The 12,836-nt window shown below is 37.8% G+C and overlaps 1 protein-coding gene across 3 annotated transcripts in view; it reads left to right on the top strand.

Annotated features, from left to right (window-relative positions):
• Positions 1-12,836, top strand: part of ralgps1 (Ral GEF with PH domain and SH3 binding motif 1) — a 113,019-nt gene that overhangs the window by 91,170 nt on the left and 9,013 nt on the right. For all 3 annotated transcript variants that reach the window (XM_065247284.2, XM_065272117.2, XM_065272118.2), the window contains 3 exons: positions 6,057-6,194; positions 6,346-6,439; positions 11,531-11,598. In XM_065247284.2, coding sequence (XP_065103356.1) covers positions 6,057-6,194; positions 6,346-6,439; positions 11,531-11,598 — 300 coding nt within the window. The remainder of the gene's footprint in view (positions 1-6,056; positions 6,195-6,345; positions 6,440-11,530; positions 11,599-12,836) is intronic.

Genomic DNA, 12,836 nt, shown 5'->3' with positions numbered 1-12,836 from the left:
TAGGCGTTGCCTACCATCGCCCTTCTTGCCCGCGCGTCACCGCGAATCACTCACGGAAAACCGAAAATGGGTAAAGAGGCGGGACATGGGTGAAGCTGAGCTGAAACCACTCTCGCCTAGCGCGAGTCTAGTGACAGCAGTGGCTGTTCAACCGTCACTCAAGCAGCCACGCCCTTAATTATGCAGAAGTTTAAGGCTTAATATAATTTAAACCAGGGGTGTCAAACTCAAGGCCCGCCGGCCAAATCCGGCCCGCCCCCTCATTTCATCTGGCCCGCAAGAGTTTACAAATTATGTTAATTATGTGGCCCGCGAGAGTTTACAGATTATTTTATTGTTATTATAAGTTTTATTTTTGCAGGTTATTTCCTATATAGATTTTTTTAGCAGCCACAAAAACTAATTTTTGCCCCGCCAAAGTCTTTTTGTAATGTAATTATAGTGATAATGTTGATGATTGCATGAGAGAGAATGAGCAGTGCCCCGCACGCGCACACTACTAGAGTGGGCGTGTCTGAATGCGAACGCTGCAGCGTCCGGAGCTCGCATTTCCAGGCTGCATACGTCATCAGGACTGTCTTGTTTCAGAATATTAACAATTATAAAGTTAAATATTATTATTGTTTATAGTAAATAGTTGTAATATGCGTATGACTTGCGAATGTAATGGTCAGTTAACTTAAATAAACCAGGCTTGATGACGCTGCCTATACGACCTCCGCATATGGAAACGGACAGTATCTGCTCGTTCTTTCTCTCCCTCTCTCGCGCCCGCTCACGCGCATCCAGCGAGAAAATGTTTTCCGACTCGTGAACAGAAATGTTTCGCGATGTCCAGCTGGGATTAGTTTACAACGCGTCTATTTCCGCTGAATACGCGAACTAATGACCCATCTGACTCATTAATAAACGATTGAATCTATTGATCTGTAGCCTACAACAATGAACTCATGAGACATCAGTCAAACAGTAGGACACTCAAAGCCAGGTAAAAAAATCACAGCTTTTTTGTAAAGAGGGCAAGAAATGACAAGCGAGGGTAGATGTGTTTAATAAATGCCTAATTTTGTGGTGGAGATGGTAAAACTCTTTATTAGTATCTAAAATGCCTCTCATTTTCTGACCTGCACAATGAAGGATAACATAACATTTTGAGTGTACTGTACTCACATACAACATGTGTTTTCACAATTATTTTTTAAATAATCTGTAGAATAGTTGTACTCTATACACTTTGTCATTATTTGCCTGGGCTTCTACTTTCAAAGCTAGGTATTAATTGAGTTATTAACAAAACCAATAGTAAGCAAATGCAGAGAAAATTATGCAATATACAGTAATAAAAGAGTTGATAGATTCATACAGTCATTCAAATACAACCGGCCCTTTGAGATTAACCGTAATGCTGATGTGGCCCGGGATGAAATTGAGTTTGACACCCCTGATTTAAACGGATGAGTTACAAACAAATTCACCCCCTCACAGTTGTCATGAAGGGCAAAATTGTGACCAGTCACGGAAAGTAGGGACACAAGTCGGATCTGGGCATTTTGAGTTATTCACATATTCTGAAAGTGCAGTTTCTAAGCTTTCCAACGATGTGTGACACATGGAAATCTGAAAAGATTTGGAGAAGTTGTGGCCATTTGAATATAGGAACTCAGAAATACTCAAACCGAGAAAATCGAGACGAAAGGGACTCTTCTTTTCAGCTGGGGGAGACAATAGGGCTCATTTACATCTCATTTAGCTAAGCCATGCCCCCTGTAAAACCCTTTTTGAGATGTTCTAGCATCATATGTAGTATTTTATGACCAAATGACAACACGCAAAAATAAACATGACTCTTTTTACCTTTGTGGGGATCACAAGTCGAATCCAGTCTGTTTCAGATTATCCAATGACCATTTTTGTCCACAAATGCGTATAATCCGTGAAATATAGATTGTTTACATGAGATTTCGCATGAATGTCTGGTAATACAATATAATATATAATCTGAAGACTATTTAAATCGTAACATGTAAGGGTATATGAGCTTACACTCCGTTAAACACATGAACCCGCCTTCAAAGTTTGTATTTAAAATAGGGAAGTAGTATAATAGATCATCCAAACAGCGCCGTCGAAAACGTAACATCCTTTAGAGATGTTACCAATCGATCGCTCGTTCCTCCATCAGCCAATGACTTTGTGGAAAATATTGATAGACAAAACATGTAGCCAATTATATAAAGAATACAACGATATCTGTGTAACTTCTGTGTGTTTGGACTCATGCTGCGCTGCAAGAACTGACATAGAGATGACGTCAAAGTACCGCGAGAGCGAGTCGAAATTAAACTACTCCGTAAGATTTCTTGAAGCGCTCTCTCGCGGTACTTTGACGTCATCCTACTGCGGCGCCGCATAAAATCAGTGACGCGGCTGACGTACGATGCGGCTGACTGTTATTTGTTCCGCCCCAGCTTCTTTTATTTTATTTTTTTGTTTTGTGCGCCCGAGCTTTACAGTCTGGGGAGACGCACGCTATAAGTTTGAAAAAAAAAAAACTTAGCAAACATGTCTGAGGAACAGGGCAGCCCACTACAGTCACGTGACTTTACACTCGAGGCGGAAGAGAAGACAATGCTGAATAAAGTCGTAATTCTGCTATTTTTGGACCAAACAATATTTTCGATGCATCAACACAATCTTACTGACCCACTGATGTAACATGGACTACTTTGATGATGTTTTATTACATTTCTGGACATGGAAACCATACATAGATTTTAAATGAAGGGGATAGAAAGCTCTTGGACTAAATCTAACGATAAAACATCTTAAACTGTGTTCTGAAGATGAACGGAGGTCTTCCGAGTTTAGAACGACATAAGGGTGAGTCATTACTTACATTATTTTCATTTTTGGGCGAACTATCCTTATTTAGTAGTCACGCTGTTCCCTTTGGGGGCGGAGGCGAAAACAAAAGCTTATACAGTATGTAAATATACACACAGACAATGACGGCCCCTGCTGCACGCTAGAATCTCCGGAAAAACAAGCCTATTTCAACCGCAAAATGTACGCTTTTAAATATACAAAAACTGCTATCTCAAACATGGAGAGGCTTCTTCGTGATCTCAACTAACAGATTCTGCAATAAAACGAAAATCACAAATTTTGAAAAAAAATCTTTGTTTCTCATTTTCTCGAAACTTGTGCTGCCGACTTGTGTCCCTGGTTTCCGTGACGGGTCACAATTAGCTATATAGACCAAAAACACGCTTTGTACCAGGTTGTAAACATAATATTTTTTTACTGTAAAGTTGGGCATTTTTAACATGGGAGTCTATAGGAATTTACTCCCTTTTGGAGCCAGCCTCAAGCGGCCAGTCGATGAATTGCAGTTTAAGTCACTTCCGTATTGGCTTCATTAGAGAGATCGGAAGGTTGCCCCACGGTACAAACACTATTTATCTTTCCATAACTCCACAAGTTTCTCCTCCTGCTGTACTGCTCTTTTTGACATTTGTCTGCGTTGATTCAGGTTCTGTGCTTCTATTGGTTCTTGATCTGCCGGTTGTCGTAGGGAGATGTCACACAGCAGGATTGTGTCCCATCATTTCTGACACTGCCAGGATTTTGTCGGAGGATAATTCAAATCAAAAACGGCAGATTTTAGCCTAGGATTCCAGGAATCTTTTAGGATTTCAAAATTGGTCCCAGACAGCTAAACCATGGCTGAAATCTCACAGTGTGCACGGGGCTTTAGACAGATATTATGTCTGCTTTTTAAAACGGCTATATATAGGGGTGTGCATTGGCACTGTCCTCACAATTCGATTCAATTACGATTCATCAGGTAACGATTCAATTCGATTCTACGATGCATTGCGATGCATCAGAATTCTACTGTACACAACAAGGCAAGTGCAACTATTCTCAACAAAAACGGAAGCTTAGCAGCTTTAAGACAATGACAATTATAAACCTGAGATGAGAATTTACACACAGCGTAAGTCTTGTCTAGTTGCCCATTAACTTCGTAGAATCCGAAATGTGCCCATATGTCCACTTTCCATGGAAAAGGGTGCGTTTTTATTTACCCGTCTATCACTGTCATCTCTCTCCGCCTCAGCCATCTTGATTGTTGTTGTTATGCCCCCGGAAGTAATTGAAACAACTTTATTGTCCACTCGAGGCCAGAAAATAAACAGTGACATACATAATCGATTATGGCACTTTGCTGCATCGATGCTGAATCGTGCATGCCCGCATTGCGATGCATTGCCGAATCGATTATTGTTGACACCCCTAGCTATATATAGGTGGTGACATCACTACATGCCAGAAACCTGACAAATCTCATGTAAACGTAGTTTTCTGCATAGCTGTTTTATTGATTTGAATGTAAACGCATGAAAAGCGTTTTCTTTAATAAGCAGATTTTTTATTCTGTGCATGTAAACGCACTCAGTGTGGTTTTGGTGTTGTAATTGAATCGAGTGAGAGGTCACTAGAGGTCACCGAGCCTCCCACTTCACTGTTCACAGGAAGTATGTCAGGGTCAGTCTCATCTATACAGCTGACCTCCGACCTCACGCTAGACTATTTCTGTGGCTTGAAATGACAGCTTCAGTGTCTGTCGTAATTCCGAGTACTATTTTAGTCCAACTGTTCAATTGTGTTAAATGTTAAGTCAACTTAATACACAACTTAACTGAATGGTTAAACTTGGCCTTTTTTCATAAATGTGGTAAGTTTTCATGAATTAAATATCAATTTGTTTGAACAATGGTTTGATATTTTTTGTATGTTTGTAGTTTTGCTGTTTCATAAAAAAACTTTCCTCATATAGTGTGACAGCGTGCCCCGTGAAAGCATAATTCAGCCATTAAACAATAAGTGGAAGTGCACATATGATTTGACCAATAATGAGAGCGCCACAAGAATTTTCTGTGTCCCAACCCAAAACCAGGTGTCACTTCTGACCACTTCAGCAGAACATTTACCACATTCAACCTCCATACAATTACAGAAAGCAAGTGATCTGGTTTTTAACTGACTGTTCACTCACACCTGTAATTCATTTAGCACCAGATAGCCCAGACAGCACATTACACATGTGTAAAACACGTTTTAGCTCTTTAGTTAATGACTCATTTTCCACATTAGGAGACTCATAACCTACACATGATAATTAGAAGGCATTTCCGTGTCCACAATAGCGGAAACAGATTCCTAAAAAGCAAGCCGGAGCTATCAGGTGGTACCCTGAGGCTATCATATACAGGCACTTCATGTGGTTTTAGATGGGTTCCTGTCGCCTAGAAATTAGCAGTGAAGTCCTGGAGAAAAGATCATTTTTGTTAGAGGAAGTGTTACAGGGTGACAGTCCACTAATGTGGACAATTGAAAACCTTGAAGTTTTACAAGATCTAAAGAGTTTAGGGTCCAGTTGTGCAATGTATTTCAGAGAAAAAAATATGATTAAATTGTGATAAATAAGAAAATAGAATGTGGATATATATTTTGTATTGTTGTATTTTGTGTATATTGTTGAACTTATTGTTAAACAACTTATATTGTTGCTATTTAATGTGTCTTATGTAGTATTGAAGAGTTAAGTAATTTTTTCTTGCAGCTCAGCATGTTGAAGATTTTTATGTCTTGTGTCTCATGCAAAGTGATCAAAAATTATCCATGATTTGAAGTTTAATTTTATAGCACTGGAACTTATTTTAGTGAATCTTTTGCTGAATGACTAAAAAAACATTCGAAAATTCATAAATATTTAAAATTATATGTAATGATTTAATAATAGTTTCAGTGTATTTAGCCACTTGTTGTTGTTAACTTATTTTTCATGGTAACTTTACAGTATTTTCACTACATTCATTTCATAATTTTAATAATTTCAGTACTTTATTATGAGTACTATAGCTTATCGCTTAGAAAGCAACAGTTTGAAAGTTATGTTATGTTTATTCCAGAACTTTTAAAAAGGTCCACCTTCTTTACATTATGTGTCTATAATAAAACACTTTTCCATTTTTGTTTACATTTAACAGGAATTTATCTGTTTGATATGACCTACATTGACTCCGCCTATCCTGCCTCTGACAGCATCATAGAGACGGAGCAGAGAACCAATCAGATGAACAATCTGCTGCGCATCATCTCCGACCTTCAGATGTCCTGTAACTATGGTCAGTTTCTTTCCTCAAAATATAAACTTATTTTTGTTCAAATGTTTCATAAATATTAAACTTTCTATAAAAATAAAGACAAGCTTCCAGGGTTTTTTTTCTCTATCATGCTATACATTAAATCGCATCTCCACATGTATTTATCCCACAGATCATTTGGTTATGTTACCACACGTGCAGAAGTACCTGATGTCAGTGCGTTACATTGAAGAGCTGCAGAAGTTTGTTGAGGATGACAATTACACGTAAGTTCTGCTTTTACACTTTTATCACAGCAGATTTTAAAATAATATCTCTTTATATAGATCCAGACCTTTTAGGTTGAAATACTGTATGTTGTTCAATTCATTACACATTTTCACACATTTATTGTAAGTGTATTAGTATATATATTTTAAATACAATAAAAGAAGGTGCTGGGTTCAGTTGTTTGGCTGAAACTATTGGTTTCTTGCAGTTTTGCTTACCTATGCATTGTATTGTGTTTAACTGATCATAATGTCTATGCAAGCTCTCACTTCAAACTATTCACATCTGTAAGACCCTCGTAAACCAAGACCCCTCCTAGTTTTAACACTTTATTTTGCCTAGCTGCTTATAGTAGGCTATTTATTAAAACATGGTGTCTGTGGACTTTATGTTGTCTCGGTTTAGGTGCATGGCCCATATGGCAAGCAAACACCTAATTTACCCGCCACAGCTGCACCAACTTGGCATAACTTTAAGTTGCAATATAATCCCTGTTTCCTTTACCTCGGGCCACAGAAACATATGATTCCTATAATGTATTTTCCTACTAGTCTTATATAATATAGTTTAATGTAAACACTGGCCTACTCTGTACACATATGGTGAGGTATGACAAATAAAGTGTTAGTATGAGTGAGATTTTAAAAGTTGAATTTAGGTGTACATCTGTTTTTTAAATGTTAAATGCTGTAGATACCATGTATGCTTCTGAGTCAGTTACAGCGTAAATGTTTTTACAGGGTGATATCATCATTAGATGAGGCTTTCCTGGTTCCTGTTTCCAAACTCACAGTCCAAGTTTTCTTTATTTCCAAAGAGTTTTCTTTATTCGTACTGTGTGGTCCTGTCTGTCTGTGTTGAATGAGGGACAGGTGGTTTTATTGCGGTCCAGTTTCTTGCAGTCTAGACATTTATAAACGCAACATCAGGGAACTGCAAAATTCTGGATATCCGTATTTTTGGTTTCACCATGTGGATGATTCAAATTAATTCTCTCTTTGTATATTGTCTGTTCTCTTGTATAAATGTCTTTGTTCTGATGAACACGAAGGAAGGTATTTTGAGGAATGTTTGTAACCAAAACGACCACGAGCCTCATTGACTTTCATAGTAGGAAAAAGAATACTATGGAAGTGAATGGGGCTCACGAACTGTTTGGTTTCAAAGATTCCTAACATATAAACTATCCCTTTAATACACTCATGTAAGAGCATACTGCATACAGTATATACACTTCTGTGGCATTTAAACATTTTGTATTTAAACGTTACACTCAAAAAGTTATTTCATTACTTAATTTAATTGAAGAAACATTTTCATAATGTAATTATTCATTCAAATTAAATTAGTTTTTTTGAGTCAGCACAATTTAGTTGGTCTAGGTTAATTAATTTAGCTAAAATCAGAAAAATGTATTTCAGATGTCAAATGCATTTCTTTAATTTGTCCAACATCATTTTTAAAACAATGCTCAAAGTTGTCACGAAGTAACAACAGCCAATCACAGCAATAGCATTATCAGTGTAATGCCTTCTGAAGGGGGTCGCAAACTGGACGAGAAGCGTCGCGTCTAGGACAACTTGGAGGTATTGTACAAGTTGTCCATTAAATAGCGCAAGCTTGGTCAGATAACGTTTACTTCGAAATGTAAAATATACGTTAGCAGCCAATGTTAATCGCTAAGGATTTGGGAGAAATATGATGTTATTTAATGTTGAACTACGTGAGTGGCGCTCTGTGGCTTGACAGGGATTTGAGCAGTGTCCAGAGTCACAGCGGACAGCCAGCACCAGGCGCCGCTGGTATGCGTACATTCATAGAAAATAATGTCTGCTTCCGAAAAACTCTAAATTGCTGCCTTCTGAGGCAGCATTTCAAGGCAGGAAGGCATCAAGGCATGTCCGAATTCAATGTTAGATTTACTTCCTGACTCTTAAGATACCTTCATCGTCCTGTCCCACAATTCTATGCGTGTGTGCGCATGGGGAATTTGATTGGTCAAGCTTGGTCGAGTTCGAAAAAAAAATGGCGGCCAAGAAAGTGGCTAGAGCACAAATTTAGTGTAAATAAACATATATTTTCACCTTTCACACCTTTTAATTGCATTTCTAATGAGAAATTAGTATTGTAGTTTTCAAATATGTGATCACAAAGTTATCACAAAGGCACTCTGTGTTTATATTTCAAACACGCTGCCTATGAAGTGTGTCCGAAAGCGTTTCTCTAAGCTGCCTTCATGCCTCCGAAGTCATTGCCTCATGAGGCAACAAGTCAGCTGCCTACGTTTTCGGACGCAGACAATGTGTTCTGTTTTTAGATTCATGACGCAACGCGGTGCTGCGCTTCTCATCCGGTGTGCGACCTCCTTTATCCGAGCAACATTTAATACTACCTTTAGGCAAATGCTCTACTTCTCTGCACGATGGTAACCTGTTTAAATTCAACAATGTAACATAACCTCTTTTAAATACCAACAGAACAACAACTGAACATTATTCAGTCCCATGCAATGCATGCTGGAAACTTTCTTTTCTTTTTTGTTATTTATATAGACGGTTTCAGCAGTAACAACATAAACAAGCGGCTGTCGTGGTCCGCACGTAACTTCCGGTTAACTCGGCTAAGAATAAATAACAACAAAGTTCTTTAAATGTAGTTTATTTATATAATAAGCAAAAAAACAACACATAGATTATATAGGAAACCAAAACATTTGTTATTTTCGACAAGGCATTTGTTCAAGAGATCAGTTTAGCAACTAGTCAGACCATAAAAAAAAAACGAAACCGGAAGTTAAGTTCGGATCCAGACGTGTATCGCTTCAGCGCACGGGCGTCCAATGAAACCGTCTATAGCACACATAATACAACAGGCATTGCCCAAGTTGCTTCACAAACAGTAGAATAAAACACTTAATCAAACTTACATACATACAAGCAATGCAATATAAGAAAACGTAACAAACAAACAGACATAGGACAGGAGACAACAACATAATGTAGCACTTTTACACAAAGGCCAAGCCACCTCAAAGCGCCCCCCTTGCTATATCTAATAGGTGGGTTTTTAACAACGACTTAAACACAGCCAACGACTTTACTGATCTGACCATATGTGGGAGGTCATTCGACAATATAGGACTGTTTCGCTGTCTCCTTTACATTTAAAATTTGTTCTTACAGTCACCAGGAGATTAAGATTTTCCGATCTCAATGACCTGGACTGGATGTACACAGACAAAAACTCAGAAAGATACAGTATGGTGGTGCCAAATTATGTAGTGCTTTAAAAACCAAAACAATGATTTTGTAATGTACTCTACGGCAGTGGTTCCCAAACTTTTTCAGCGTGTGGCCCCCCTTGTGTTTGGTGCAGCCCCCAAAGAAAATTTGTGACAAAAAAACTTTCTAAAACTCAACATTTTAATAAAAAAAAAAAAAACATAAAATTATACAAAAAGTAGTGCTTTTGGTTAGTAGCCTTATTTTTTAAGGTTTAATTACACAGAATTCATGATAAATTAATGTATTTCATAAAATGTCATAAAACTGGGGCCCCCGGCCTGGCACCATCTCGCGGGCCCCAGTTTGAAAACCACTGCTCTATATAACATAATCTTATAATGTTGTTTTAACTAAATAATCTTAAGCTTCACAACATTCAATTTTTTTTATTAAAGTATTTTTTTTATTACACTAACAAGCACAAATAGCGAACTTAAGATCACTGATCTTAGTTGATCTGTGCAATCTTGATTTTCATGTCCTGTGGTTAAACATAAAGTGACTTCAGTCAATTCCCACATTTATTTTTCTAATAATTAGTGCAGTTATGTAATACCTGATCTTTGTGCCTGCAGCATCAAGGTCTTGAATTGTTTCATTCTAGGGGAAATGGTTATTTTTATTTTATCAAAATGTACCGGATTATTTCTTCAGACACATTCTACAAGCTGACAGTAATGAGTTGAAGCTGTTGGTCTGGTAAGGTTTTCAAACACAGGCCTTGAAGTTAATTATAAAATAAAACCTAAAAAGATGAAAGACAACCTTTTTGTGGCACGGTAACGTAATTCACACATTTTTTCCAGGCTTTATATAGAAATTACATGCCTGGTTTACTTTTTAAAGCAGATGAAACACATCTCGGCTAAATCTAGGTCATGCAGGAACTTATTGTTTACATAGATGTTGTATGGTGTTCTGTGCACAAAAGAAATGGGTTGTGAAGATATACTGTAGTTTATATCAAAGGCGCACACTGTTTAGTTAAGGTGTAAATAAAGGGCTTTTACGTGATCTGACTGTCTTAAATTTGGTTCTTAAATATGAGCTGTTTTAAAATACAGTGTTGGCCACTAAATGAATGCCAGGTGGTAAATAGTTATACATGAAAAAAGAGTTTTCATAGCCAAGTTACCCCCTACGAAAACCTACTCATTACCAGATTATAAAGCCATCATACAATGTCATTCTGCTATTAAGACAGGGATTAGGGCTTCCAGGACACTCTGGCAATCCTGCATCTTCACGGTTTGGTGGATGTGAAAGGAAAGCAGGGTAAAAACTGGTAATAATTTTCATCTGGGAACCTGACATCATCGTCTGGACCTCTCTGAGGTTGGAAAACTACAGCTCTGGTTCCTCACTGATCTTGCGATAGTCTTAAAATAATTAGGCCACACTTACAGCAAATCCTGTCATTTGGCACTACTTTTACAGTAGTCAATAGAGCAGGGGTCTCCAACATGCTCCCCTCACAAAGTCTGTGAGGTGCTCGCCAAAGCACATTCTATTAATAGTCTCATTTGTAATATTTATTTATTACAAATTATTTATATTAGCTTGGCTTGGTTTGCGTAGGTTAACATTTTAAACAATACTAAAACATATCAACAAGTAAAATAATATAATATTATAACAAAAACATTTTGAGTAGATAATATTGTTTATCCAGTGTGATAGCTCTTGCTAACAAAAAGGTCGGAGACCCCTGCAATAGAGAATATAAGTAAATATAGTGCATATTTTGTACTGTATAAAGGCAATTCGCAACTTTCACTTTTTGTTTGTTTTTATTCCCTTCAGACTATCTTTGAAGATTGAACCTGGGAACAGCTCACCTCGTCTGGTGTCCTCCAAAGAAGATCTTGGAGGTAAAGGCTGATCTCTAATCTTCCGTGTTAACCAGTGGAAAATAGGATCATGAGTAATTCGGCTAAAAACTTAGTTGGAGGGATTTCACAGATGTGTGTGTTGGTGGGGCAATGAAAAAGTGAGACCTGTGTAACCTTAGTACTTTAAGGGTGTTATAGATAAGCCCCACAGACGCTTGTTTAAACAGAAGAAACTTCTTCCATGAGCTTTATTGCTCTCAGTCTGTCTGATAGGAACCACCTGCCACCATTAAAGTGGTTTTGGAGTCTTTAGTAACTTTGTTTTGGACCTCTTGTGGGCAGTAGGTTTAACTCTTTTTAAGCCCATATGACTCATATTGGTTCTTACCCTCTAAAAAATGCTGAGTTACTTTCAACCCAGCAAGGGTCAAAAATAGGTTGAACCCAGTCGGTTAAATTAACCCAGAAAATGTTTATATTTGACCCAACACAGGGTTGAAAATAACCCAGTATTTTTTAAGAGTCTACAGTTCAATTGGTAGATTATTACAAGCAGCCCCAAGGTCCTAAATACATCTGTCAGATATGTAAGTGACTTCCTTCAGTGGAACACAACTACATATTTGAAGAATATACCAATATGTCATTTTTGTGCTCTATAGGAGCAATGAATGCACAAGTTTAGTCCTGCAGAAAAGTGAAAAGTTAAAGCTCACATAATATAAGCTGTTGCTGCTTATCTCATGCTAATCTTAAGTACCTATAGTATTACATCCTTCATATATCCGAAGAGTCTTTAGTTTTATCAGATTTATACAGATCAGCTGTACAACTACTTTCCTGGAAAAACCGGAGCTCCTGGAGGTGTACCAGCAGCAGAGAGAGTTGCGAGCAAGCAACACGCACAAAATATTATCTCACTTAGGGATGCACCGAATCCAGATTTTTTGGGTTTGGCCGAATACCGAATCCACTGTTTAAGATTCGAATCCGAAACCGAATACCGACTCGCATCCTTATTCAATTTACCCAGTAAAACACATTAATGAAGTAAACAACGTCCACAGCAGTGTATTTTTCATTTTGTTTGATTTTAACTGTAAAAAAAAGGATGCCAGGATGACAAGTGGGAAAAACTATTTTGACAATTACCATAAGCCTATGCATAATGAAAGTGATGCGGTGTGATGCGCTAGTTTTTTCCAGGTGCGTCCACGAAATGTGAACCGCCCCTAAGGCTCACAGAAAAAAAATGCTTATCTCCACGTCAGCACCCG

This window comes from Paramisgurnus dabryanus, chromosome 11 (genome assembly GCF_030506205.2).
Source record: "Paramisgurnus dabryanus chromosome 11, PD_genome_1.1, whole genome shotgun sequence".
Classification (NCBI taxonomy): Eukaryota; Metazoa; Chordata; class Actinopteri; order Cypriniformes; family Cobitidae; genus Paramisgurnus; species Paramisgurnus dabryanus.
The sequence above is the reverse complement of the archived record's forward strand: the minus strand, read 5'-3'. Positions and strand labels throughout refer to the sequence as shown.